The 26,669-nt window shown below is 40.7% G+C and overlaps 1 protein-coding gene across 2 annotated transcripts; it reads left to right on the forward strand.

The window, feature by feature from the left end:
* On the forward strand, nucleotides 1–26,241 carry LOC5563890 (sister chromatid cohesion protein PDS5 homolog B-B). Of its 2 annotated transcripts, none has more exons than XM_001648155.2 (8): nucleotides 1–181; nucleotides 402–943; nucleotides 11,742–12,315; nucleotides 12,580–14,277; nucleotides 14,338–14,474; nucleotides 25,274–25,350; nucleotides 25,409–25,671; nucleotides 25,734–26,241. In XM_001648155.2, exons 2-8 carry the CDS (start codon nucleotides 477–479, stop codon nucleotides 25,974–25,976), a joined length of 3,459 nt encoding a protein of 1,152 aa, XP_001648205.1. In that variant the 5' UTR covers nucleotides 1–181; nucleotides 402–476; the 3' UTR covers nucleotides 25,977–26,241. The 2 variants fall into 2 exon arrangements, with proteins under 2 accessions (XP_001648205.1, XP_021710388.1); XM_021854696.1 differs by lacking the exon at nucleotides 1–181 and adding an exon at nucleotides 315–336.
* Nucleotides 26,242–26,669: the final 428 nt, after the last annotated feature.

Below are 26,669 nucleotides of genomic sequence, written 5' to 3' on the forward strand. Positions count from 1 at the left end.
AACTTTGCCCGCCGCCGTCTTTTTGGTCGTCTTCTTCTGTTGTGTGTGTTCGAAGGAAGCAAAATCCTGCCAAACCAGAGAATTTTATCGGAAAAAAGTTGGAAATACAGTGAATTTCAGGGGAAAATTGAACTTTCGTGGCGGATGATTGTGTGCTGAAGCGAGTGGTGTTGAAAAATAGGTAAAGTTTGTGGATTTTGAGGTGATTTTCCGGGGGTGAGAGAATCGACACCAGAACGCTTCATGTAGTGGCCATTGAATTTTCTTTTTGGTTGCCGTTTTCTTGATCATTCTTCATTCTACTTGCGTCGGTCTTTCTTTACAGAAGGGATTCTGGTACCGAAAGTTTTATTGCATCAGTGTTTGGGAAATGAATGCTAATTTTTGCGATTGTGTTTCAGTTGAGGGGAAAAGGACATTCCATCGGGCAGTGAGAAGCAGGAGAGGAAACCTGAAAGGACGAAACGGATTCCGCAATGGCTGACATCGTTTATCCCCCGGGGTGTCGACCGATAAACGAAGATCTCGGTCCGGATGAGTTGATCCGGAGGTTGAAGACGCTCACGCACACCCTGCAGGCCATGGGACAGGACGAGGGCATGTACACGCAGTACATTCCGCTGGCGGTCCATATGGCGGACGATTACTTCCTGCAGCATCCCTCCAAGGATGTCCAGCTGCTGATTGCCTGCTGCATTGCGGACGTTTTGCGCGTTTATGCCCCGGAAGCGCCCTACAAGGACCAGGACCAGATCAAGGGGATCTTCTTGTTCCTGATTAAGCAGCTAAATGGGCTGAAGGACCCGAAGGATCCCGCCTTCAAGCGGTACTTCTATCTGCTGGAGAACTTGGCCTACGTGAAGTCGTTCAACATGTGCTTCGAGCTGGAGGATTGCCAGGAGATTTTCTGCACCTTGTTCAGTTTGATGTTCAAGATTGTCAAGTAAGTTGACTAGAATTAGTTAATGTGAGTTGATTGTACAGGGCTTGTATGTTGTAGCATGTCCATTTTTAGAGATTTGGTCTAGTAAAATGAAGTCTCTCTTTTCAATGGAAGGTCTCTAAAGTCTCCTCTTTCTCCTTGCAGTAAATTCTAGACGCTGCAGATAAACCTAGATTGTTTTCTGTAATTCCTTGAAGAGGAGCTTTAGTAATTCTAGTGATTTGCTCTGGGATACTTTTAGTTCAAATGCATCCAGGAATTCGTCCAGAGATTTTTCAAGAAATAAAGGATTTTTTTCCAGTATTTCCCAGGACATCCAAGGCAACTGGATTTCTCCAACAATTCTACCGAAGTAGTTGCTCTAGAAGATTTTCCAATGATTCCTACAGTTCTTCCGAGAAAATTCTCTAAGGATTATTCCATAGTTTTTAAAAATATTCGTTAAAGGGGTTTTTCCAGGAAGCCCTACGAGTATTCCTCGTATTCCTACGCCGATTTTTCTAGTTAATCTTACAGTCATTTTCATATGGAATCCTTCATGAATTTGACACGGTTTGCCTCAGGAATTGTTCACAGGAAGCCTATTTACTAGACAGGGCTACTCTTTTTAGAGAAAAAGTCTCCATCTTGATACAAGTCTCTAAAAATTATCTTTTTTATTTTTTTTTTATTTAAGAAGTTTTAAACCTGCATAGGTTCATTCACCTCTGTTTTAATTTAGATTTGATCTAGTTTGCATTCTTTAACAAATTTCAATAGTTTGATTTCGTTTTTCTTGTTATTGTTTAGCACGATTTGAATATTATTACTTAGTCCTATTTTCCTTCTGATGTGATCGTATTTTCTACAATTAAGAAGAATGTGTGCTACTGTAATCTCATCGTTACATACTTCACAAATAGGAGGATTTTGCTTATCAAAAAGATGTTTTTTCGTCATCAAAGTATGACCAATTCGAAGCCGAGTTAAAACACGTTGTTCGCGTCTGTCCGATCTGTCTATCCATTTGTCTATCGAAGGTTTGCAGCTCTTCAGGAAGGTCGTTCTGTGAGAATGCCACGTGTTCTGGAAGCTCTCGTACACCAAAGTTTTGATCCATGTTTTGACATCGGATGAGGGAACGGTCCTGTTGAATATCCTAGCAGATCGCCCTCGTTCAGCTGCTCGGTCTGCTTCTTCATTTCCTGTAATTCCGGAGTGTCCCGGGATCCAGCAAACGGTGATGTTTTTCTGAAGAGCGATGTTTTCAAATTCTTGCACAAAAGGGTGGTTGGATTCGCCTTTATCGATAGCAGCGGTACAACTAGCGGAATCAGTTAGAATAACTGTTGGAGATCTTGATGTATATCGTGCAGCTGCTACCAGAGCGGCAGCTTCTGCAGAGTAAACAGAACATTGTGGGTGCAAACTTCTTTCGATTAATAGTTTAGGTCCAACCACTCCGATACCGACATCATTTTGAGTTTTCGATCCATCAGTAAAAATTTTCACATGATTGGAGTATTTCTTTTCAAGATGCTCCTTAACGATGATCCTTGCTATACTGGTATTGTTGCCTTTCTTGAAGATGTTTTTAATGGACCAGTCTACTTTTACCTGAGGGCAGTTCCATGGACGGCGGCCAACACGTTGAAGCTTAGTGATATCAGGAATAACACCTCCTGTAGTTTCGCGGAGCGCAGTATCAACCGCATTGCGGAGATGAGGATAGCCGTTATCGCTTTTTTCCACCAGTCGACAGTACTTACGGATTAGTATTTCGATGACCCGTAGCTCTAGTGGCAGTTCCCCAGCTTCAACAGCAAGACAATAGGTCGGAGAAGATTTGAGTGCCCCCGATGATGTTCTTAACAGTTGGTTGAAGATAGGCTGCAGAGAACTGGTTAGTTCTGTTCCGAAGAGTTCGATACCGTACAACATTTTTGACAAACAAACTGCATTGCAGATTTTCCACAAGGTTGATCGAGTTGCTTTCGGTGCCAAAGCTCTGATGAAGTTGATCCGACTGTGAAGTGCTTCTTTTGTCTTGGCACTATGAGTGGAAAAATTACCTTTCCGATTTATCCATACCCCGAGAACGCGCGCAGTTTTTACTTCTGGGATTGCTTCGCCATGATAACAATTGCTGATCTTACCCGCGCTTTTCTGTGTCTTTTTCTCTGACATACGTGTAGGACGCAAGACTTAGAAGCTGATAGACGGAATTTGACTTTTTTAGCCCAGTCGTTAACTGCAGTAACTGCAGTCAGAAGTTTTCGTCGTACGGTGGACAGTTGCTTGGATGATGCTACCAATAAAATGTCATCGGCGTACACCAAGATCCGAACGTCTTTGGGAACTACTTCAAACACCATGTTCATGGCCAGGAGAAACAAAGTCACTGCTAGGACTGATCCTTGCGGCACTCCGCTTTTCAATGTTTTTTTTTTTTGGATGAAAAAGATCCGCTGTACTGAACATCCCTCCCCTATGACGTGTAATCTTGCCGCGATGGGTGGGCTTACCCCATTAGCACTTATATGGGAACTAAAGACATGTCCAGTCGTGGTGGTATCACATCAGGAAATATTTGTTTAATGCCGTGTCATCAACCATCTGGCATAGATGCATCAATCTTACGGATGTGATCCAACGGTTATCCTGTTACCAGGCATCGGGGTAACAGGAGTCGTAGCCACGCTTTGATACAGATAGGTTAGATTTTGTTTAAATGGTTATAATATTGACTAATGAGGAGAATGACTGAGGATCCATCGAGTAGAATGTGACACAAATGTTAATTTGTTATGCTTCTCTCTTTAGAATCATAATAAAAAACCACATTTATTATGTTGGTATCATAAAACTACAACAACTTCATTCTCGCAAAATTATAATAAATAGATAGGGCTTAGGCGCGATGAAGCTTTATTTTGTCACCGAAAAGTGGATCCGGACAATAAAAAATGACTTTCTATTTCTTTATTATTTCTAGTATAGTTTTTAACACATAGAAATGTATTTACGACGATTTTTAGTTCTTAGCGAACACATATTGTATATCATTTCAGCCCCCCTATATATTCATAATACCGTACCAATAACTTTGTCTATCCAAACTGTAAACTAACTTGAGACATTATTCAATTGAATTCTCATTTTGAGAAGACCTCAGAACAATAACAATAAGACGAACATAAAGCACATCGATGACCACACCAAACACATTTACAGTACATTTAGATTTGATACTTCTCCTCATATTAATTATCTACAACTTGGATTCGGTACTACAAGATGGCAACATAGACAGTCATCTCTCCTAGAAAAGTATTGTATTGATTAGCATTCCAGTACGACCTTCGGAAGATAAAGACTATTTAAAACCAAACACTTGATTCATATTTTGAAATTTATTCATATAGTATAACACATCACGTTTCAGACTAGTAGCATAAACGACTAAAATACTAGAGAATACATGACGTACAATGACGAGGCACTTCAGATAGTTCTTGTTCGCGTATAGATGGAAGTACATTTCATGTTTTTCACTTCAATAACCTTCATTCCATTCGGGAAAAAAGGATCTCCCTATCGCTATCGTTTGATATACGACCGCATTCTGTATAATTAACATTTTCTGTCTATCATTGTCAAAAGATGCTTGGAGATGACATCTGTGCTACAATTTGTCAACATAGACTACTACAACATAGCTCTGTGTGTTATTTCCAAGAAATGCATTAATAAATATAATATATTTTCATGTTGCTTCTCCATGCGTAAACAAGAATCTGATTGCTCAGAACTAAAGGATGACTATACAAACATGACTACGGGAGGGATACTGAAGCAAAAACAATTTAATAAAACTACTTCTGCACAATATTCATCCAAAATAGTGTTAAAGCGGGCAACATAGCCTATTCCGTCTAAATATTGGCAAAAGTAGAGGTAAAAATTTGCACTACGGGGTCCAGCACAGACAACGAAGCTGTCATAGAGCTCCAGCTGAGTACACCATAAAAAAAAAAAAAAAAAAAAAAAAAAAAAAAAAAAAAAAAAAAAAAAAAAAAAAAAAAAAAAAAAACCGCTGTACTGAACTTGGAAGCGGCTTGGTCCAATAGAGCGAATTCAAGATGATTTCGTTCAACTCAGCAAAATATGACGAGGTTCCTCTGCCGACTCGGAACGCATGCTGTCCCGGATGGAGAAACTTGCTTTTTTCGAGGAAAGTTGTCAGACGATGATTCACCATGCGCTCGTATATCTTTCCAATGCAACTCAGTAGAGTGATTGGACGATAATTCTTTACAGAATTTGGTTGAACACCAGGTTTGGGGAAACTTGCCTTCAGCCCAGACGCGGTTGAAGCTTCGTAGCATTGCCACTTTTCCGGAGATGGGTAGATGGCGATGGGATAGCCAACGTTATCGTTACCTGTTGAAAATCCTCTGGTCCCATCGATTGGTCGTAGAAGCTCTTGGTAACTGAAGTCACTGTCCAATGGACTATTCTCTGGGGAAACCAATGGTACACGCCTGCTTTCTGATTCCAGTACTTCCTCGTGACTATCGCCCGTTGAAGTTTTTACGAAGTAATCAGCAAAGTGTTCGGCAATGATTGCTGGATCCTGCTCGTACTTGTCATCAATCGTGAGTCCTTTAAACGTTGATCTTCTTTTTCCACATAGCTTGTTAAAATTACTCCAAATAATGTCAGCCGGGGTGAGTGGATTAAAGGAGCTGCAGAAAGTTTCCCATGGCTCTTTCTTTGCCAGTTTCACCGTTTTCCTAGCAATACTACGAGCTTTTTGAAATTCTACTCGTGCTTTGTCTCTCATTGGATCAGTTTCATTAAAGCGTTTCAGTTTTCTTAGTGCTTTTCGCCGTGCTTTTACAGCAAGTTTCACTGAATCTGTCCACCATAGCTCTGCTCTTTTGGGTGGTTGGCCTGTTGTTCGTGGAATGCTTGATTTAGCGGAGCTAAGGATCATTTCAGTTATTTCTTCAATTGAAAGATCCAAGTTGGGCTCGTTACGCAGAAAACTTTCAACGTTTTCTTCGTAATGTGGCCAGTTGGCGTTTTTGTATAGCCAACGTTTCCGGAGTTTTGTACAGGTTATGCTTTCTTCAGAATGGACGCGGATCGGGAAATGATCACTACCGTGTGTGTCATGAGATATCGACCAATATAGATTTCTCGCTAGACTTTTAGAGGCTACGGTTAGATCTATGCAAGATGTGCTGTCATGGGATGAGCTGATAAACGTTGGCTCTCCATTATTGAGTACTATCAGGTCATTGTCTACGAACCACGTAAGAAGGAGCATACCTTTTCGCGTTGATCTGGTGCTGGATCCCATGCTTCATGGGCTGCGTTGAAATCGCCACCAATGAGAAATGGCGGTTCTAGATTGTTTTTGATGTGTTCTAAAGTTTCTACGATGTCCACATCCGGGCAATTTGGAGGAGCGTATACGGATACCACGGTAGTGTTGAATGGACTGTGCAGTCGTGCGGCGGAGACCGGGATTGGGGTGTCTACCGCCATGAAGTGATGTGGAACCTCATTCAAGATTCCTAAACCAGCTGCACCAGCGCCTTGGCTGTAATGACGATTAGCAAGGCTCCATGTGTACTGTGTCTGGAGGGTGTTGCCAGGGTCTTTAGACATCATCTCTTGTAATCCAATTGCGATTGGACGATTCTGCGAGATTAGGTGGCACAATTCGGGATGATTGGACCAAAGGCCCCGAATATTCCATTGTAGAAAAAACATCTTTCTGCTTGCGTCACCGAAGGTCGAGTTGCTGAGAGAGTCCTCATCGTTTTTTGAATCTTCGTCTTGATGAATTGTAGCCGCTTGTAGCCCTAGGTTGTTGGAAAGACCAATGGAGTTTGACTGCTGATTTTGAGATATAAAAGTTTGAATACTTGCCGGAGATGATGAAGGGGCCACGCCGACTGCCGCCAGAGGCTCTTCGGACAAAACCGGAACATCCCTGGTCAGGGTCGACGTGGCAGGCCTCGCGCTTGGCGAATCGTGGTTGAAGATACTGGTGGTGCGATTAATGATGAAGTATCCTTCTGCGTTGCTATTAGAGGGCAGCGCTCGAAAATGGCACAGCCGGTCGTATGCTTCAGAATCCCAAAGTGTTTCTTTCGGAAGTGGTGGTCGACATGATTGATGATGTATTCTTGCGACCGAGCTAGGAGATCGGTAGTCAACGGTTTGGAGAGAGACGTCCCGGATTGCTTCCTTGCCTAGACACGCTTTCGTGCTTGGAAGTGAGGGGGGTACTACACATTCGCCTCCCTCAAATCGCCGTTTTACATTTGCTATTATTTTTTCTCGTTGCGTGTTGTTGAGGAGAAGTTCATAATCGTAGTCCATTTGTATGCGAGGGTCGTCTTGCTCAGTTTGGAGTTTTGCTAGTACGTTGTCCATATCAGGGTCCGGATTCATTGCAGGGTCGGTATTTACAGGGGCGTACGAGGGAGAGTTACTAGCGGCCATCATTGTAATCTAGATGCCTTCGTTTTTCACGGTTCCAATCCGGAGGGGAGATATTGATACGCTTGTCACTTCGGCTTCGGTTTCTCAGTTCCATATTGTGAAGCAATCTATTGTTCGTGCTGTGCGAAGATTCTTTTGGGGGTGACATTGATAGTTTGTCTTTCCGAGATTTCCTTCCGGTAGTTGCATTTACGCTTGTCCGAGTTCCAGTCATGGTGCCAGAATCGGATGACGACGGCATTTGGCTGTTAGTGTCTTTTGTAGCCATATCAACTCCCTTTACCGTCGGGGTGCTGCTCTGCACCACATTTTGAATCTCAATTTCGCCGTTAGGGTGGTTCGACAGTGAGGTTTCTTTCAGAGTTTTTAATTCTGCTTTGACGGCTTCGAGTTCTTTTCTAAGGTTGGCAATAATCGTGTCCTTTTCGGATTCAACTTGATGCAACCGTTGTTGTAATGCACTAGCGCACGTATCGCCACATCTATCGCGCAGCTCACGACGGGCTTCACCGAAAGAGATTCTGTTGTCGGTTTTGTGCTTGATGATTTTCGCTTCTTGTTGATACTTCGGACATTCGCGCGAGTGGATTGGATGATTTGCCTTACAATGCAAACAAAACGCAGGGTTTTGACACTGTTCCCCATCGGGAATATGTACTTCTTGAGAACAGTGTAAGCAGATTGATGCTTCTTTACAGGCCTTTTTCGGGTGTCCATAGATTCCACAATTATAACACAGAAGAGGCGATGGATAATACGTACGCATTGGAACTCGTAGTAATCCGAAGTATATGAACTGGGGGAGTACAGCGCCTTTCCGTGACAATACAAGCAATGGAGTGTTACGAAGAATTCCATTGACCCGTTTCCGAATGCGTCGAACCTTAGTTACCCCCTGACACTTCAAGTAGTCTACACTCAAAAAAATCCACACGTCGTTGTTACGTGAAAACATACGTGGTTTTTTTCCATCGCACTTTTCACGTAGCACTTACGTGGATCATAAGTAACGCCGAATGAACGCATGAACAAGTGAACCTCATCAGTTCCATCGAAGTTCCACGTAACAGCTACATGATTTTTCACGTAGCTTTTACAAAGCTTTTCAATAGATCCTAGGGAAATTTTCATTTAAAGTTATCGGAATCAATTCATGGAAATCAATCCTGTTTTGCACATGCTTTTTTATATGTTTATTTTGAAAGAAGGACAAATAACTAAGGGATTAAACTATTATATTCCAATTATGGTTTCTAAACACTGACTGACCACCATCGCGATATCGATCGTCGGAACCGTCGGAACAGTCCATGAAACGCACGTTCCTCGCAAATTTGTCCAGGGTCAGTTCCATTCAAAACAATCAACGTTCTGTAAATTGATGTAAAACAAGGTATAAAGTATAAATTTATTTGGAATTCTAAGGATTTTAACTAATATTTACCTTGGAATTGTTCTTAAAATTAGTTTGAAGTCCAGCAGCAGCAGCTTCTTGAGATAGTATCGGCCACCATTTTGACAACTGAGCTCAACAGAGAATGAACGCGATGACCAAATGAATTCAAATGCCTACGTGATTTTCACGTAAGTGCGATTGGTAGCCCCAGTAAGAATCACCGGGTCTCCATTTAGTGTTCATATATGCTCTGGTAATTATTACCTTAGTCAGGTGAATAGGAGGCAAAATGAATGCGGAATGATCTACGTGATTTTTCACGTAGCAATGACGTTTGGATTATTTTGAGTGTAGAATCTTTTCTTCGTCATCGTTTATTGAATCCGGCTCGTAGACCACACCTTCGACTGAATTGAGGGTTGAGTGGGGAACGACTTCCACAAGTGTCCCGTCTACCAGATTTTTGATGGTTAGAAGCTTTTCGGCAGTTAGGCGAGAGTTCGTGCGAAGAAGGTATTTCGTACCTCTACCTTCTTTAGAAGTGACAATTTCTCTAGCTTTTTCAGTACCAATCACTTGCTCTACTGACAATCCAATCACAATCGGGCTGGGAAGACGGTGGTTGATTTCCTTTTCTCCTGAATCTAGTTCACGGCGGACTTGCATTACGAGTACGATCTGGTATCCTATCTCGTCATTGCTCAGTAGCCAACTAGGAACTAGTGTGCCTATTGTACTTCCTGGAGGGTTATCAAAGAGCCCCCTCAAATGGGGCCCTTGACTAGCCTCGGCCATGGCCGAAGCGGTATTTGAAATTGCTACTCAATGCTCGGCAGTGGTGTGCAAGCCAAATACACCAAATCGAACGGGATCCGTGCTAGTTCGTTGCGACGCTTGTAATGACGGCTCGCTTAGCTTGTTAGCAAAAAGTTTTCACTTGAAAAGCTAGTATTCCGATGTAATAAGGAATTTAATACGCTTTATAACTATCGAATAGTCGAAGTAATCTACCGGCACGCGGACGTAAATAAACCGTTGTTATCGCTGTGCAATAATTCACTGTGATCTTTTTTATGAAAGATCTCTTAGTTCTCTTTTTAAGCAAAATGTTCATCGAAGTAAGAAAAAGTTCTCCTTGAGCACAATTTTAGAGATTCCGTAGAAACCTCTAGAGACTTCTACAAGTTTTCAAGGAACTGCTCAGATTAATCAAGCAAAAGCTTTAGAAATTATTTGATTTCTTCTGGAATATTTACGATGACTCCTCCTTGCATCCCTCTTAAAAGTCCTCATAGATTATTCCAGAAATTCTTCCAAAGTTTTTCAAGGTATACCTTTAGGAATTTCCAACTAGCGCCGCGGCAAAACTCCGTATCTCATAGCTCTAATAATGGTACTGCATGGGATGTTCAACAACTTTGTCGAAGATGTCATCTTTCTAAGTCAGTGGTGCTCATCCTCATCTAATAACATTTGACGCTGCAGAAGTTCATCCGGAATTTCTACAGAATTTTACGAAGTACTGGAAGAAATCTCTGGATCAATTCATGAAGGTATTTTTGGAAAACATTTTGAACGACCATTCTGGTAGTAATCCTAAGAAATCCGTGGAGGTATCTCTGGGAAAATCTCTGCTTGATTTTTGAAGATGCTCTAAACCAAAAACTTGGACAACACCTAGCGAAAACGTCGGAAGTATCATTGTATGAACTTATGGAGCACTATTGAGAATTTTGTGAAAGAATTTTTGGAGAAATTTCTGAAGACTGATTGGAATTTCTGGGATATCTTACGAAAAAAGTTCCAGGTCAAATTCTTGAAGTAAGATACCTTTGTAATTCTTTAATGAAATCCCTAGAAGGTCAGTAAAAGAACTACTAAATGAACCCATGAAAAAAACTTATCTAAATTAGTTTCTGATGAAATTTCTGTGGTAAAACATCATAAAAAATACCTACAGTAAAACGAGCAGTAATACTCGATGTAATTCAAAATATTTTTTGAAGTATTCTCACAGAAATGTCTGGCCGAATTCTTTGAAAAATCCTTATTATCCTTAAACTTCTATCTCCTGGATTCTACTTGGATGCTTTTTGTCCTTTTAGTTCATGTAAAATCTCTATTTCCTGTTTGGTCTTTTTTCTGGTCCTGTTTGGTCTATTTTTAAACATAACATGCTCCAGAGAAACCTTCAGAGACTATTCCACAGGGAATTCAGGAATTTATCCATAACTCTTTCAGGGATCCCTCCAGAGATTCCTCCATCAATTCTCCCATAAAATATTCCAGCTATCTCTCAAGGTGTCCTTGAACACTTCAATTCTACTACCTTTAGCAATATCCTCATAAATTACTCTGAATATTTTTCCAGAGGCTATGTCAAGATTTTTCCTTCAGATATTTTTTCACTAATTCTTTCACCAATTTCTCCTGTTGCTCCTTTGAGAGATCTCCCAAGGACTTAAACAGGTATTCTACAAAAAAAAAATCAAGGTTTATTGTTGCGTGGCGAACTCGCCAAGAACGAAGTCCTGAACGACTTAGAAAGGGACTCATTCTGAAAGAATACTTGGAGGAATTCCTGTGGAAGAAATCTTAGAGGAATTTCTCATGTTACTTATAGTTATACAAACAGTACTATTAGCCATAATGTTACTAGGAATTATATTAAATTAGAAATATCCATAGACAAATGACTGGTCAGATTCTCTGAAAAATACTTATAAAAATGTTTATTTCCTGATTTTTGTTTGGTTTCTCTTTGTTTTTCTGATTCCTGTTCCGTCTCTTTTTTCAAGCATGAGATCTCTAAAGTTCCTATTTAGAGGACATTCAGTTGCTACCTGCCCTGGAATTGTTTAAATGTAGGATTGTTACCAAAATTTCATCATTTCCTTTCAGCGATGAGCACAGCAGTAAGGTCAAATCCTTCATGCTTGACGTTCTTTGTCCGCTGATCACCGAATCGGATTCCGTGTCGTTCGACCTGCTGGATCTCATCTTCATCAACATAGTGGAACCGCTTCGAACGCAGCGTAAAAACGCATACCATTTGGCGAAAGACTTGATTGTCAAAACGAGCGACACCCTAGAATCCTACACGTTGGCATTCTTCAACCAAATTCTCATCCTGGACAAGTGCGAAAAGCAGTACCAGACGATGCCGAAAATCTACGACGTAATCTACGAACTGAACGTCATCAGCCCCAGCATCCTGCTTTCGGTGCTTCCCCAGCTGGAGTGCAAGCTCAAATCGGCACAGGAAACCGAACGACTGAAGGCCGTTTCGCTGCTGGCGAGGATGTTCTCCGAGAAGGATTCCACCCTGGCCAAGCAGTACGGGCCACTCTGGAGACAGTTCCTGGGACGGTTCTACGACATTGCCGTCCCCATCCGAATCAAGTGTGTTCAGAGCACCATGCACTTCCTGCTGAACCATCCGAACCTGCGGAAGGACATTATCGACATCTTGAAGGTATGTTAGGAGGGTTATAGCGGGCTTTGTCAGGGGTGTAGTAGCCAGGTTTTCCTTCAGGGAAGGGCGAGCGGCTTCAAAACTACATTCACGAATTCCACTTAAAGATGATCAAACACACAGCCAACAACCATTAAAATTTATTTCCGACATTTTTTCAATGATTTCACCAGGAATTCCTACAGATGTTTCCCCCTACCTCGCTCCCTATGGCTACACCCCTCTATTTAGTCGATTTCCTAACACTGTAATAACTTCTTTCAGGTGCGTCAGCACGACTCAGATGAAACCGTCCGCTACGAGGTGGTGATGGCCATAGTTGAAACCGCCAAACGGGACTTCCAGATCGTGTCCGAGTCGGAGGACCTTCTCGAGTTCGTTAAGGAGCGCACACTGGACAAAAAATACAAAATCCGCAAAGAGGCCATGAATGGACTGGCAATGATCTACAAGAAGTATCTCAGTGACAGCAATGTCCCGGAAGCGACCAAGAAAGCGGTCAACTGGATCAAGGATAAGATTCTGCATGGTTACTATATGACCGGGATCGAGGACCGATTGCTCGTGGAACGTTTGTTGATCACGTGCTTGGTACCGTATCAGCTTCCAGCCGAGGATCGAATGAAGAAGCTGTATCAGCTGCTGGGAACGATCGACGAGAACGCAACTAAAGCGTTTATAGAACTACAGAAGAATCAACTAAAGGTCCGGCGAAGTGTTGCCGAGTGGATCAAGCTGCACCGCATCAAGGACATTACGCCCAACATTCAGAAGGACATGAATGCCAAGTGCGCCAACATCGCCAAACAACTCCCGGAACCGGTAAAAGCCGGTGAGTTCCTACTGAAGTTCAGCGCCCAGATGCGCAAAGATCCCAAATTGATCACCGAAATGGAAACCATTTTGAAACGGGACGTCACCTGCAAGGAATGCGCCGACACAATGGCCATCGTCCTAAAGAAACTCGGCCAACCCATCATGACCAACACGTACTACAACACGGTAAAGATGCTCCTGGAACGGATCGCCTCGGTCATGGTCGACAAGCAGTCCATCGGAATCCTGATCGAACTCATACAGGAATGTATGAACGGCTCCGAAGTGATCGACGAAGTCAGCCTTCCGTCGGAATCGGCCGGAGAGCGCGGCCTCAAATTGCTAACAGTACTCGCTTACGTCTTCTCAGCTCACTTCCAGCACGAAGAAATTCTCCGCCACATGATCGGACTCCTGAACTTCGACGAAGAGTACGTCGCTCCCTACGTCCTCAAAGCGTTCACGTATCTCGGGCGGTATAAACCTCTGATCGAGTCGCATGTCGAAATCCTGAAAGAACTTGGCCCCATCTGCAAGGAATTCGCCGTGGCTGGTTCCCCCAAACAGGCCAAACACGCCATCCGGTGCATGTTCGTGAACACCCAGACCACCGACCCGAAAGTCGATCTCAGCGTTGACATCTTCCCGGAGATCGTCGAATCCTTCAAGCTCACCCTCAACCCGGAAAACGAACACTACCGGACGGCGATCGTCAGTCTGGGTCACATCGCGTACAACCTCCCGGAGAAATTCCACGTACAAATCAAGAACATAATCTCGCGGAAGATCGTCAAGGAGCTCCTAGTGAAAGAAACCTCCAACAGCCGGGATGAAGTTCCAACCACGGACTGGTGCGACGAGGATGACCTCCCCGAGGAAACCCGCTGCAAGGTGGAAGGCCTGAAAACGATGGCCCGGTGGCTGTTGGGTCTGAAGAAGGACGTCCTGTCGGCACAGAAAACGTTCCGGATGCTGAACGCGTTCATCAGCAAGAAGGGGGACCTGCTGGAGCAGGGAACGCTCTCGTCGGCGGAGAAGTCCTGGTTGCGGTTGAGCGCCGGCAAAGCGATGCTCAAAATTTGCGAACAGAAAGGCGTCGGCGATCAGTATATAGTGGAACAGTTTTACAACCTCTCTCAGCTTATGGTGAGTGCCCTACAAAAAACCGACTGTCACATGTGTTAATGTACTCTTTCATATTTTCAGTCGGATCCGGTGATTGAAGTGCGAGATATTTTCGTGAGAAAGCTGCACAAAGGACTGAACAAAGGTATTCCACACAAATGTTTGCCGCTGGATTTCATGGGCTATTACGTATTAGCGGGGCGTGAGACCGACAGAAAGTAAGTAGAAAAGCTTTTAATGCTACCTAAATGATATATTCCTATTGTACAGTCAAGTGAAGTTAGTTCGCCGAACAGTTTCGTAGTTATGGGGCATCGTAGACACAATTATTCCTAGATTATTTTTAAGGTTGAAACTCAAGATTTTCGCTTGTGACCACCAGTCATTAGAGTAAATAACTCTATAACATTCCTGGAAGCATTACAAACTTTTGAAACGACTATCTATTGTTCATCAAGCTGCAGAATAAATATGTTCCCGAATTGATCGCTGATTTAAAGATGAAACCCGTAGTACGATGAACACGTGAATGACGTAGGGGCAGAATCTAAGATGGCGGAAGGAATAACTACATGAATGTGGCAAATAGTAGCAATGTGCAGTCTTCCACGATACGTGAAATTTGAGAGCATTTTATCAAACTGCTTAGGAATGCTAAGGCAACTTGGAAAGATGCTAGGAAAGCGGGACTTGTGGAAGTACGAAAGCTGCATAAGCTACGACGTAAAAATCATCATAGGATATCTAAACGCTCAGGTTTGCCAGGAGCAAGAGTTCAGATCGACTATTCAGCACCAACCGAGTGACGAACGAGAACGGTCTACGTCTGATTGACTTCGCCGCCTCAGATAATATGACCATTTGAAGCACCTACTTCCAGCACAGCCTTCCGTACCGATACATCTGGAGATCACCACAGCAGACAGAATCAAAAATGGACCACGTTCTGATTGATGGACGGCACTTCTCCGAAATTATCGACATCAGGACCTATCGTGGCGCTAACATCGACTCTGACTGCTATCTGGTGATGGTTAAACTGCGCCCAAAACTCACCGTCGTTAACAACGTACGGTACCGACGGCCGCCCCGGTATGACCTAGAGCGGCTAAACCAACCGGATGTAGCATCAGTATACGCGCATTACCGAAAGAAGCCCTTCTTGGGGACTGCTGGAGTACAGTGAGAGCAGTCATGACCGATGCAGCTGAGAGCAACGTCGGGTACATGGGACTGAGTCGGCGGATCGATGAGTTCGACGAGGAATTTAGGCAGATTCTGGAGAAGATGAATGCACCAATGCTGCAGCAATGGACCCGGCAGAACGTGAAACGTCGGAAACGGCAACAGCAGACCCGCCTCTTTAGACAAAAAAAAAACCCTCTGAAGGAGACGAAATGCGAGCAGATGGAACAGCTGTGCCAGTCTCAAGAAACGCGGTAGTTCTATCAGAAGCTCAACGCATTCCACAAAGACTTCGTGCAGGGGTAAGGATGGGAGCATCTTGACGAACGAACGTGAGGTGATCGAAAAGTGGAAGCAACATTTCGATGAACACCTGAATAGCGCTGACAGCGCAGGCAATGAAAGTCGAGACTGTCAAGAACGAACAAACCAATCGTACACTGAGGCAAAAATACTTAGGTTTTCCATAAATCAAGATTTATGAACCAGCCAAATTATGGTTTCATTGCACGCTTAAACATTTCGAAAATGGGATCATAAGTTTCGTAAGTGAGAGCTTTGAATTCTTTAACAACAATTACTTGAAATATTTATCATAGCAATCGCTAGAAGAACTACTCCGCTTTCGATGTTGGCTACAAGTTAATCGAATACAGTTCATATGTTATCAAAACATGTCAATTTTTGAGCACGCCTGAAATAAAAGGCTAATGATATTATCAATTTATAAATGGGATTAATTTATTATCATTACGTTTATTTCCGTATTTCATTGATTGACTTATGAAATTTATTACTGAAATTCTTCACCAAAATCATAAGGGGTCGTCCATAAATGACGTAGCATTTTTTCGCTGATTTTTTACACCCCCCCTCCCCCCTCGTAGCATTTCGTCACAAATGCTGGTACTCCCCCCTGGAAAATACGTAGCATATCGTGCACCCCCCCCCCCCCCCCCCCCTATTTTTTTTTTGTTTTCCTTAGCGACTGGGTTAAAACAAAAAAATGGAATTGAGAAGTTCAATACAAAGTTTGATATTAATTACTGACTGAAATGAAAGGATAATCTATTCTAACAGTTAGATATACAGTAGCGCTCAAAAGTAATTTGGAAACGTTATAAATAAACATTTTCCTTGGTTTTGGTGTCCAGTTTCTTATAGACTAAATTATATTACTATTGCTGTTCTTACCATAAAAAACAAGTTTACTATAAAAAATGTGAAAAAAAATTGATTGGATTGATGAAGCTCGTTACTGTCGAGTTAGGGTCCATATATTGAACAAAAATTTCCTTATATTAGAGGATTGTTTTTTTTTTTAAATTATTCGTTGTTAAGAAATAGATTTCAATGAAGATGATCGAGAAAATATATTAATTTGAAATGAATCATCGTTAATATTATCCAATTTCAAATCATTTTAGCAAACACTGGCCAGATACATAAAAGATTACAGTTGAAATATTTGGAATGTTTAGAAAATTTTAGCGATTATCATACAAATACAATAATCTCTATTAATATTTCAATTGATTTTCATTATCGTTTCCATACTGAAATAATCTTACACAACCTATAATGAAACCGTTAAATAATAAAAATTCTTCAAATTACCGAGTTATTAGCAAAATTTAATGATACGGCCATTTTGTTAACACCTCATTATCCTCATCAATATTCAGGCTATTCCATCACGAGCATTGATATATCAAAACAAATGATGAGTTGATTGGGTGGAGATCTCCTGCAACATTGAAGGCATAATTCACGGAATAAATATCTTGCTTTAAATGAAATATTTGCCAAGAAGAGCATATTTTATTTTCTTGAAGAAATAAAGCCCCAACAGAAAATATGGATAATACTAAAACGTCTGACTTTATGTCATGTAAACAAATGACAAAAAAAAATGTACTCCAAGTAGTTAGAGCATTGATTTTTAATCAATTCATTAAGCTAATTTTGTTATTTATAAATTTATTAATTTGGACACGAATATAATATAATATTCACATAATTATTTAAAGCTTCAAAACATCTGTTTGATTGCATTTATCAAGAAAATCTAAAGTTTCATAGATATTTTTTCAATCTTGTCATATGAATGTTTTGAATAACCCAAGTTTATAGGTAAAAAAAAGAAGTTTCATAAAAAATAATTGTATGCAATTTTTTTTTCAGCGCCTTTTTTACGGACTTGGTTTAAAATGCTACGTCCACTAGCTAGGACCCCTCCCTCCCCCTCGTCACACTTCGTCACAAATTCGTGAAGACCCCCGTCCCCCCTAAAAATCTACGTCATTTATGGACGACCCCTAAGTAAAACTTACAAATTTCAACTACAATCGTTGTGGCGCCAAATCATAATTATTCCTTAAGAAATTATTAAGTTTTTTTTGCCTCAGTGTAGTAGTAGTATACTGATTTCTAACCATACTCATTTGAATGAATAATCGCAAGAGCGATAACGATGAGCAACCAATTTGGGTACAACCGGAATCGACGGTTGAAGTCCGAGATGAGCAGAAAGATGGAATCGAGACGGAGAGCAATGCCCAAGTTGGTCAACCGATCGACAACCAGGACGATGACAATGATGGTTTTGTTTCACAGGAAGATGATGAAGAAGAAGAAGAAAAAAAAGCGGTTAATACGAGGGGAAGTACACGTGTCCGGAGGCCCCCGGCCATTGAAGAAGAGCTAAAATCTTTGACTGCGAACAACATCTGGAGAGTGGAAGAAAACCGGTTGATTCCAAGTGAGTGTTCAAGCTCAAGATGAAACCGGATGACACCTTCAAAAAATACAAAGCGAGACTAGTCGCGAAAGGGTTCTTGCAGCCATATGGGTATGACTACACCGAAATCTATGTGCCGGTTGGCAAAATATCGACTATCCGGAAGATGCTGGCATTGGCCAACCAGGATAATCTGTTGGTCCATCAGATTGATGTTCGGACGGCGTTTCTGAACGGAAATCACTCGGAAGAAATCTTCATGCGCCAACCTCGAGGATCTGAGGAGGGGAATCGAGTCTGCAAGCTGAACAAATCCATCTACGGTTTGAAGCAGTCATCAAAGGCGTGGAATGGCCGATTTCACGAGTGCGTATACAGAATCGGTTTTCAACGATGAGAGAGCGACAGTTACCTGTACATCCATGAACGTGGTGGCGAAAAGGTGTTCCTGCTGCTTTGCGTGGATGATATCCTTATCATATCACGTTCCCTAAGTCCAATGCAAGACATAGGCAAAGCAAAGATGTTCCTGCGTTTGAAGATTAACCGCGACGTGCTGCTGGGACGAATGACGCTGGACCAGGAGCATTACTTTCGTTCCATTCTGAAGCGTTTCGGGATGGAGAAGTCGAAGCCCGTGTCAACTTCCATGGAAGCGGGTCTGCAATTGAAAAAGAACGAGACAAGTGAGAAGCTGGATAAGCCCTATCGTGAACTGATTGGGTGTCTCACCTATTTGATGATTACATCCAGACCGGATTTGAGTGCGTCGGTGAATTACTTCAGCCAGTTCCAGAGTAATCCAACTGCCAAAAGGATTTTGCGACAGCTTATTATTGATTGGTCTACGAACGGTTAACAGTGTCCAACCGTCAGGTGATTGGCTTTGCCGATGCAAACTGGGCGACTGATGGCAATGACAGGCGTTCGGTTCCTGGGATCGTGTTCAAGCTGTATGGAGCCACAGTTTGTTGGAGTACCCGAAAGCAAAGCACCGTGTCTTTGTCGTTTACTGGACCGGAGTGTTCCGCTCTGGCAGACGCAGCGTGTGAGGCGATTTGGATCCAAAAAGTACTGGGTGAGTTGAACGTGCAAGGGCAACCGCGACTATTCTATGAGGACAACCAATCACAGTTGCTGTTGTGCGCTCGTCAACGCCAGACGCGTCTGATATAGCAGTGGACATTGGATAGCTGAAAAGTGCTATCGTAGGTAGTTTTTTTTCGGTTCGATCTGGTAGTACGTATTGTTCGATTTCTCGTACCATCAAGCACAAACGGTAAATTGAGATGAGTGGAGAAATGATATCCAACACGGTGAAATTCGATTTCCCATTTGGATCACCGAGACCATCCTGGGTCGAAATTGCTGGTTTCCTTAAGGTCTTGAACACGGACTTAATGAACATGGAAACCGTGTACAAAATGGGAACAGACCGAAGCTTGTGCATCAAATTCAACTCGGAAGCTGCAATGCAGGAAGCACTACGACGGAATCAAGATGCAGTCAAATTCCGTTATGCCAGTGGACAATCAGTGGAGCTGCGCATGTTGACTGCGGGAATTGTAATTGATTACGTTCGTGTTTTTGGTGTGCCCCCGGAGGTATCGGACAATGACACCATTCTGGCGCTTGGAAAATATGGGAAAATACAACGGATAGAGCGAGAAAAAATTTCCAGCAAATCTCGGACTGGACCACCTATATACTGGTGTGCGAGGGGTATATATGGAGATTGAAAAAGATATCCCCCCAGCACTGGACATCGGTGCAAAGGTGTATTACGATGGACTCAAGGAAAAGTGCTTCGTATGCCAATTGGAAGGTCATCGCAGGAGCTCTTGTCCAACGAGGAGAAAAGCGGGAAAGCAAAATCAGGCTAAATCTCAGTCAACCTATGCAATGGTTGTGGAAGTGGGTGCAGCAGCTCTACCGAACGAAACGGACACGATGACGGAAGAAATTATCGAAATTTTGGAAGAAGAAATCACTGGAAGCACAGAAATTGAAGAAGAAGCAGAAAAGGAATCAGTGGCAGCAAGAGTGATTGAAGCGGGAACCGAAGTAACCATGGACGAGAATCAATTAAAGCAGTTTGACGAAGCTATGGAACAAGTTGGTCTACCCAACTTCAGAGAAAACATAGCGAAAATGTCGGAGTTGGTCAATCAAATTCCTAGTAGCAACAAAGATCAGGCGAGTCACAGGCGTGCACAATTTGCGACATCAGGATCGATAGAAACACGTCCGAAGAAATCCGCTCGTAAGAGCTACAAATAACAATGTATTTTTTTAAACAACTGAAAAGTTTTAAGATTTCGGCTCTGTAATGCTTAACGGCGCCTCGAGCCTTCCAAATAAATATAAAAAAAAAAAAGGACAACCAATCATCCATTGCGATTATGGAGTCAGCTGGACCATCGAAGCGACTAAGACACACTGACGTTTAACTTCATTTTGTACGAGAGTGTGTAGCGACGAAGAGGGTTGATTGTCCCAATGAGCGAACAACAAACTGACCTCTTTACAAAACGTTCCGAACACATAGAACAAACATCGGAGTCATTCGACGAACAGTTTGAGGAGGGGTGTCAAGAACGAACAAACCAATCGTAGTAGTAGTATACTGAATTCCAATCGTAGTAGTCTATGATAATTTGAATTAATAAAAATATCAGTTAAAATTGGGGCCTTCCCTAGCCGAGTGGTTAGAGTCCGCGGCTACACAACAAAACTATGCTGAAGGAGTCTGGGTTCGATTCCCGGTTGGTCCAGGATCTTTTCGTAATTGGCAAAGAAAGTGCTCGAGCACTCGACACTGAAGAAGTCTGTAAGTCGCAGACGAAATAGACCTATAGGTCATATATATCTGTCAAGATAAGCAACATATCAAGACTAACAACACTTTTTATATTAAACTTTGGGAGGGATTATTAGAGTATGTTTAAAACTATAAATGAACTTTAACACTTCACTTTTTGCAAAAAAAATACTAAAATCACTAAGGTGAGCAAATACCTTTAAACGCTCGACACTGAAGAAGTCTGTAAGTCGCAGACGAAATAGGCCTATCTGTCAAGATAAGCAACACATATTAGAGTTTAAAGGTATTTGCTCACCTTAGTGATTTTAGTATTTTATTTTTTTTTTGCAAAAAGTGAAGTGTTAAAGTTCATTTGTAGTTTTAAGACTAACAATTCAAAAGGCCTCATCTCCAAAAAGTAAACAATGAGAAAAATGCAATCTTGTTTTGTCAAACAATAAATCAAATTTAAATTATGAATTTAAGCATTGTATGTTATTTTATCGTCCAGAAAGTCGATGGATAAACTGATTTATAGCTATGAATATTCATTACTATTATTTTAGCAAAAAATGCTGCTAAAAAACGAGTCAAAGGAAATGAGGCTTTTATTTCACCAAAAGCTGTGCAGCCCTTTTCATTTGTGCCCATAGACGCCGGCCGACGCTGATGAGGCCTGCGAGTTGACGCCTTTGTTTACTCTAAAATGTGTTGAGGCCTTCTAGTTGTGGCTTGTTTTTTCATCATCTTCTGATGTGGCCTTTTGAAAATCATTCAAACTTGATGATAAAATAAGAAATTTGAAGTGTAGAAGAGTGTTAAGTGGTGAAGTAAAGTACATGGAGATCTCTACAGCAAGAGAAGATTCGTGCGGTCGATTAAGGGGTCTATTTTATAAGTTGAGTCGATCAAAATGACTCGACTGGAGTCACTGTCGACCGAAAAATTCGCTCGACTCAGCTCTGTCACTCGAGTTTTTCGACAGTTGTCACTCTATGTGACTGGATTACTATGGGAGTCGGCGGGTGACATCTGAAATATGCATGCTTGCTTTGATCGACAATGAATACAGACGAGTCACATGAATCTGCTCGATTTACAAAATAGGCCCCTAAATATGTGATTGATTGAACCCTTCGTCATCCATGAACATTATGTATGTGCTACGCTAGTTTGTCGTCGAGAAAATGTATGGAAATATTGGTTCAATTAAAATAATATTGCAATTGAACGTTATTTTTCATGCAATTGAAACTAAATCGTGTTTTTGTTGATAATTTGTAAAGTACAGACAGGTTGACTCAGGTATTATTAGGTAGTATAATACAAAATACATCAGTCTACAGGAACCCGATAATGTTCGCCGTTTAGACAACCACTGTATAAAATAATACAAGGAGCAGTCGCTCCGTAGTATAACCTGCATCTACTTAGTGAATTTGGAACGGTTTTCGTTTTGATGTTTGTTTAACAGGCCTCAACTCGGTTTCCGTCAGATATAGAAATGACCCAAGTAGCACACCATGTCATTAATAAATCACAGCAATTTGTGTGTAACAAACTCAAAGAAAATGGAAAAGCCAATGCAACGAAATATTGAACAGCTATGTAACGAAAAAAGCGCAGGAGGTGGAGCCAATATGTAACAAGTGAAGCAAATTATTACTAATCATATATGAATTACAGTCGTTTAAATTGCTACAACTGTGCAACAGACAAACAACGCAAGTTAATTGCAGAATCTTGGACAAAATGTTACCAAACTACATGTCGTTAAATTTATTTTAGCCAAACAAAATATTTACAAAAGAAAAACAAAATCAAAAAGGGAATTTTAAGCCATTTAATTATTTTAAGCCTCTTCATATTTATTTTCATACTTACGTTACCGCAACTTTTAATGCGATTCAATATTTACCGTGATGTTTTATATGATACTTTGGAAAAATACATGCGCCTCGAAAATATAAGCAATTTTCTCCTGACATTTTTGAAATATTAATCGTCAGTGCATGCAATATTTTCACGGTACTGATCTCTTTTCGATTCACCATCCACCATCTCACATGCACTACCTTCTAAAAGATTTAAGCATAGGTACGCATTCATCAATCCTGATTACATTGCTTATAATTAAAATAAGTAAGTATCAAAAAATCAATTTTTGTTTAAGTTTTCGAAAATGTTTAACGTTAGAAGCTTGATATTCAAGAATAATGCTGATTAATCATATGAAATCTACAAATAATTGTAGATATACAGAAATTTATGATCAGTAGTGTATAGAAATAAATCTAATCACTGTTCAGTTTCATATTAGTCACTCGTGATTGAAGGTCATGTTTTGACTTATATTAAATTTATTTGCAACCATTCATAGAGTTTCTTTGTCACCAACTTCATACTGCTTCAGGTTACATATAAACAAGTAAGATGCGCTGTAACGACAAAGTAACTTTTTGTGCATTCTGAAAGAAGTACCAAAACGTGATGCACAGTGGGAATAATAATAAAAAAAACCTTATCATAATAAATATTCAATATTGTTTTGTATGAGTATTTTTATTGTCTTAATGTTCAAAACATATTAATACTCTCGGGATTAGAGACCTTAAAATGAATTATATTTTATCCTTTTATTTTCCTTGAAAATTGTTTGCACAATTTGTTCATATAAACTTCCAACGGGTACTTTGTAATACAAAAAACAAAAAAAAAACAAGTATAACAATTAAAGGCATAAGTACAATGATAAGTCCAACTATAGCTTTTGTTTCGTAATTCTGGTTCATCATTAACAGATAACATTCTGTCCAATAAGAACGATAGTTTAGCCCATTGTGCAATACAATAACATGATTGTTACATTATTGTTGCAGTTATGTCAAAAAAGTTAGCAGGCAACCTCGGCAGTCTTTTGAGATATATGCTGCAACGCAGCTGTAACTTTCTCTGTTGACTATTTACTAGGTGTTGTTTGTTTACTCTTGTTCTAAATTCATGGTAAAAAGTAATCTTGAAATTAACAAACGAAGAAAATTAAATTGGTTGTGAATTTTAATAGATAAACGCTTTAAAATCTATGGAATTCATTGAAAAAGTGTGATCTGTGTTGTCCGCAAGTGTCGTGCGTGAAATCGTCTGAAAACCGAGTGTTATGAGTGATCTTTGTCATCGGTATTGAAACCATTTCGACCCAGAAATTCAATGGCATGCCGTAAGTAAACATATATCTTTATATTAGAGAGATTTCAACGGTCTACACCATTTGTTTTATGATATTATTGTTTATTGGTTTTAATATGTATCCTACATCTAAAGCGACATACAATTTTTAAAATCATCATAAGGTTCAGTTGCGGTGTAACTATTTTGCAATTATTGATTTTCTTGTAACAGTGTCAATAACTGCACAGTAACATAGAACTTCATTGAATTTCTACAATGTTACTGAAGGACCGCTTTGAAACTGCTTTATGATTCACATTTTTCTAAGGTTTTTCGTAACAGAATGACAACGCTATTGTAACGAAGTGAAATTCTATATGTTTCTCTGTATCATAAGTGTAATTCCTATGTAATTCTCTCTATTTTTCTTATTCACTGGACAAGTTACAAGTGCTACTTGGGGAGGCCTTTTTGAGAAAAGGCCGCATTTGCGATGAATATGAATATGAATATGCTATTAATCCTGGTTAGCGGAAAATGAGATGGGACCTTTTAGAAAAATGTTATTTTTTCAACTTTTATGCATATTTTTAAATGACTATTGTATGTTTTAGTAAGAATAGGCTCTTATACACTGAAATCAGCAGAAAACCGATTTGTTTACATTTTGGACTTGAGGCCTTTTCAATTGCTGGTCTTGATATTACAATTTAAAGGTATTTGCTCGCCTTACTAGTGTTTTTTTTTGCAAAAGTGAAGTGTTTAAGTTCAATTAGTAGTTTTTTACCATTCAGTTGTTCATCGAAGTACTGGATCCATCTTTCGGTCAACTCGAGTTCTTTCATAAAAATGTTCATATTCTTATACAGCGACATCTAATGGCGTAAAATTATTTTATCTAAATGTGAAACTATGAATAATTTATTTCTGTATGTGTTTAGTAAGTTTTCTCCATTTAAACTTCTCTTAACTGCTCTTATAGGGTCTTATAGTATTATAAGACTTGACGGAAGCCTTAAAAAATTTTGCAGTGTGTAGCTCAGCATATCAAATTTTCTCGGCAACAAAGCAGGAGGTTCTTGTGTTTAACGTTATCTTCTAATATTCAATCATTTTTGCAGGCTTCAGCAACAAATTAAATCCAACATAGAAACCGACGTCAATCGACGCAGGGAATACGTCAAAACATTCGCAACTGGTGAGACCGTTTAATCCTACTCGTACATCACATATTAAGTCGTGTTTTTCCCCTCCAGTCGAACGCGCCATGAGCCAGCTTCCGCACATCCTTCCGGACTACATGCTGGTATTCGCTGTCACAGTATTAACCCACGATCCGCGCTTCACACGACACACCGATCCCGCCCAGCTCAGGCAGATAGAGCGGTGTTTATGGCTCATACTGGAGCCCCTGGTAACCAATAAGGAATTCTTCTGCTTTGGTTTCTACAAGAATCTTATCGAACGCATGAAGAACCACAAGGATGCGTTGAAACCCGACGACGCGGAAACCAATAACGTAAGGCTTTTGTTGTATTCGGTTATGAGAGACATATCATACGATTTATTGAATTCTTCCAGAAAATGTGGGCTATCTGCGACATAGCACTTGGACTGATCCTGACCAAAGTGAACACCTACGATGGGCGAGACTTCCCCGTAGACGCACGCATTCCTTCAATGTACTTTCAGGCTCAACCGGAGGATTTCCACAACACTAGACTTTATATACCGGATGACATGTATAATCTTACTGGATCGAGTTCGAGCTCGACCAAGAAAAGTCACGCAAGTATGTCACAAGATACATCCTGTATACCCTGAAGCAGGTTATGTTTATTCTTAAGCGATAATGACTAGGGTTCGACTGAGGTATTTAGGGGGTCTGTTCTGGAAATTGGGTCAAAACCAAAAAAAAAAACAAAAAATCTCCTTCTATGGTCGACTTCTGCACAGTCGATTAAGTCGACAGTAGTCGACGACTTACGCGGCTTACATAATATATTGCCAGACTCGATTTTCGAAATGCACCTCTTAGGCTTGGGAGATCTCGAAACCAATTGACGAATACAACAAACGATAAAACTAAGAAGGAGAGTTAAGTTTATTTATCCGATCAATCCCAAATCTACAGAGGAAAGGCCTATAACATTCCGTTCGTAAAGATCAACGCTCCAGAGACATCCATTATTACAATATTGGACAATACTTTCGTTTTTCCATACAAAATGGCAAACTGCTACATCTCAGCTATTTATTACGTATAAATTTGGCCCAAATCGGTTCATCGGCTCACACCTTCCAAAGTTGACCATTTTGCATAAAATATCGAAAAAGTTACAAATGTGTCGTCTAATACTGTTTATTTTTTGTCATTTTGGCCGTACATAAATAATCTACTGAATCATTTATTTAATCAAACTAAAGAATACTCATTCTACCTACTAGAACATTGTCCATGGTCTATCTTCGTTGCGTTAGAAGTGCTTTTAAAAACTCGTCTGACAATTAATGATT

Source organism: Aedes aegypti, chromosome 3, assembly GCF_002204515.2.
Source record: "Aedes aegypti strain LVP_AGWG chromosome 3, AaegL5.0 Primary Assembly, whole genome shotgun sequence".
Lineage (NCBI taxonomy): Eukaryota > Metazoa > Arthropoda > Insecta > Diptera > Culicidae > Aedes > Aedes aegypti.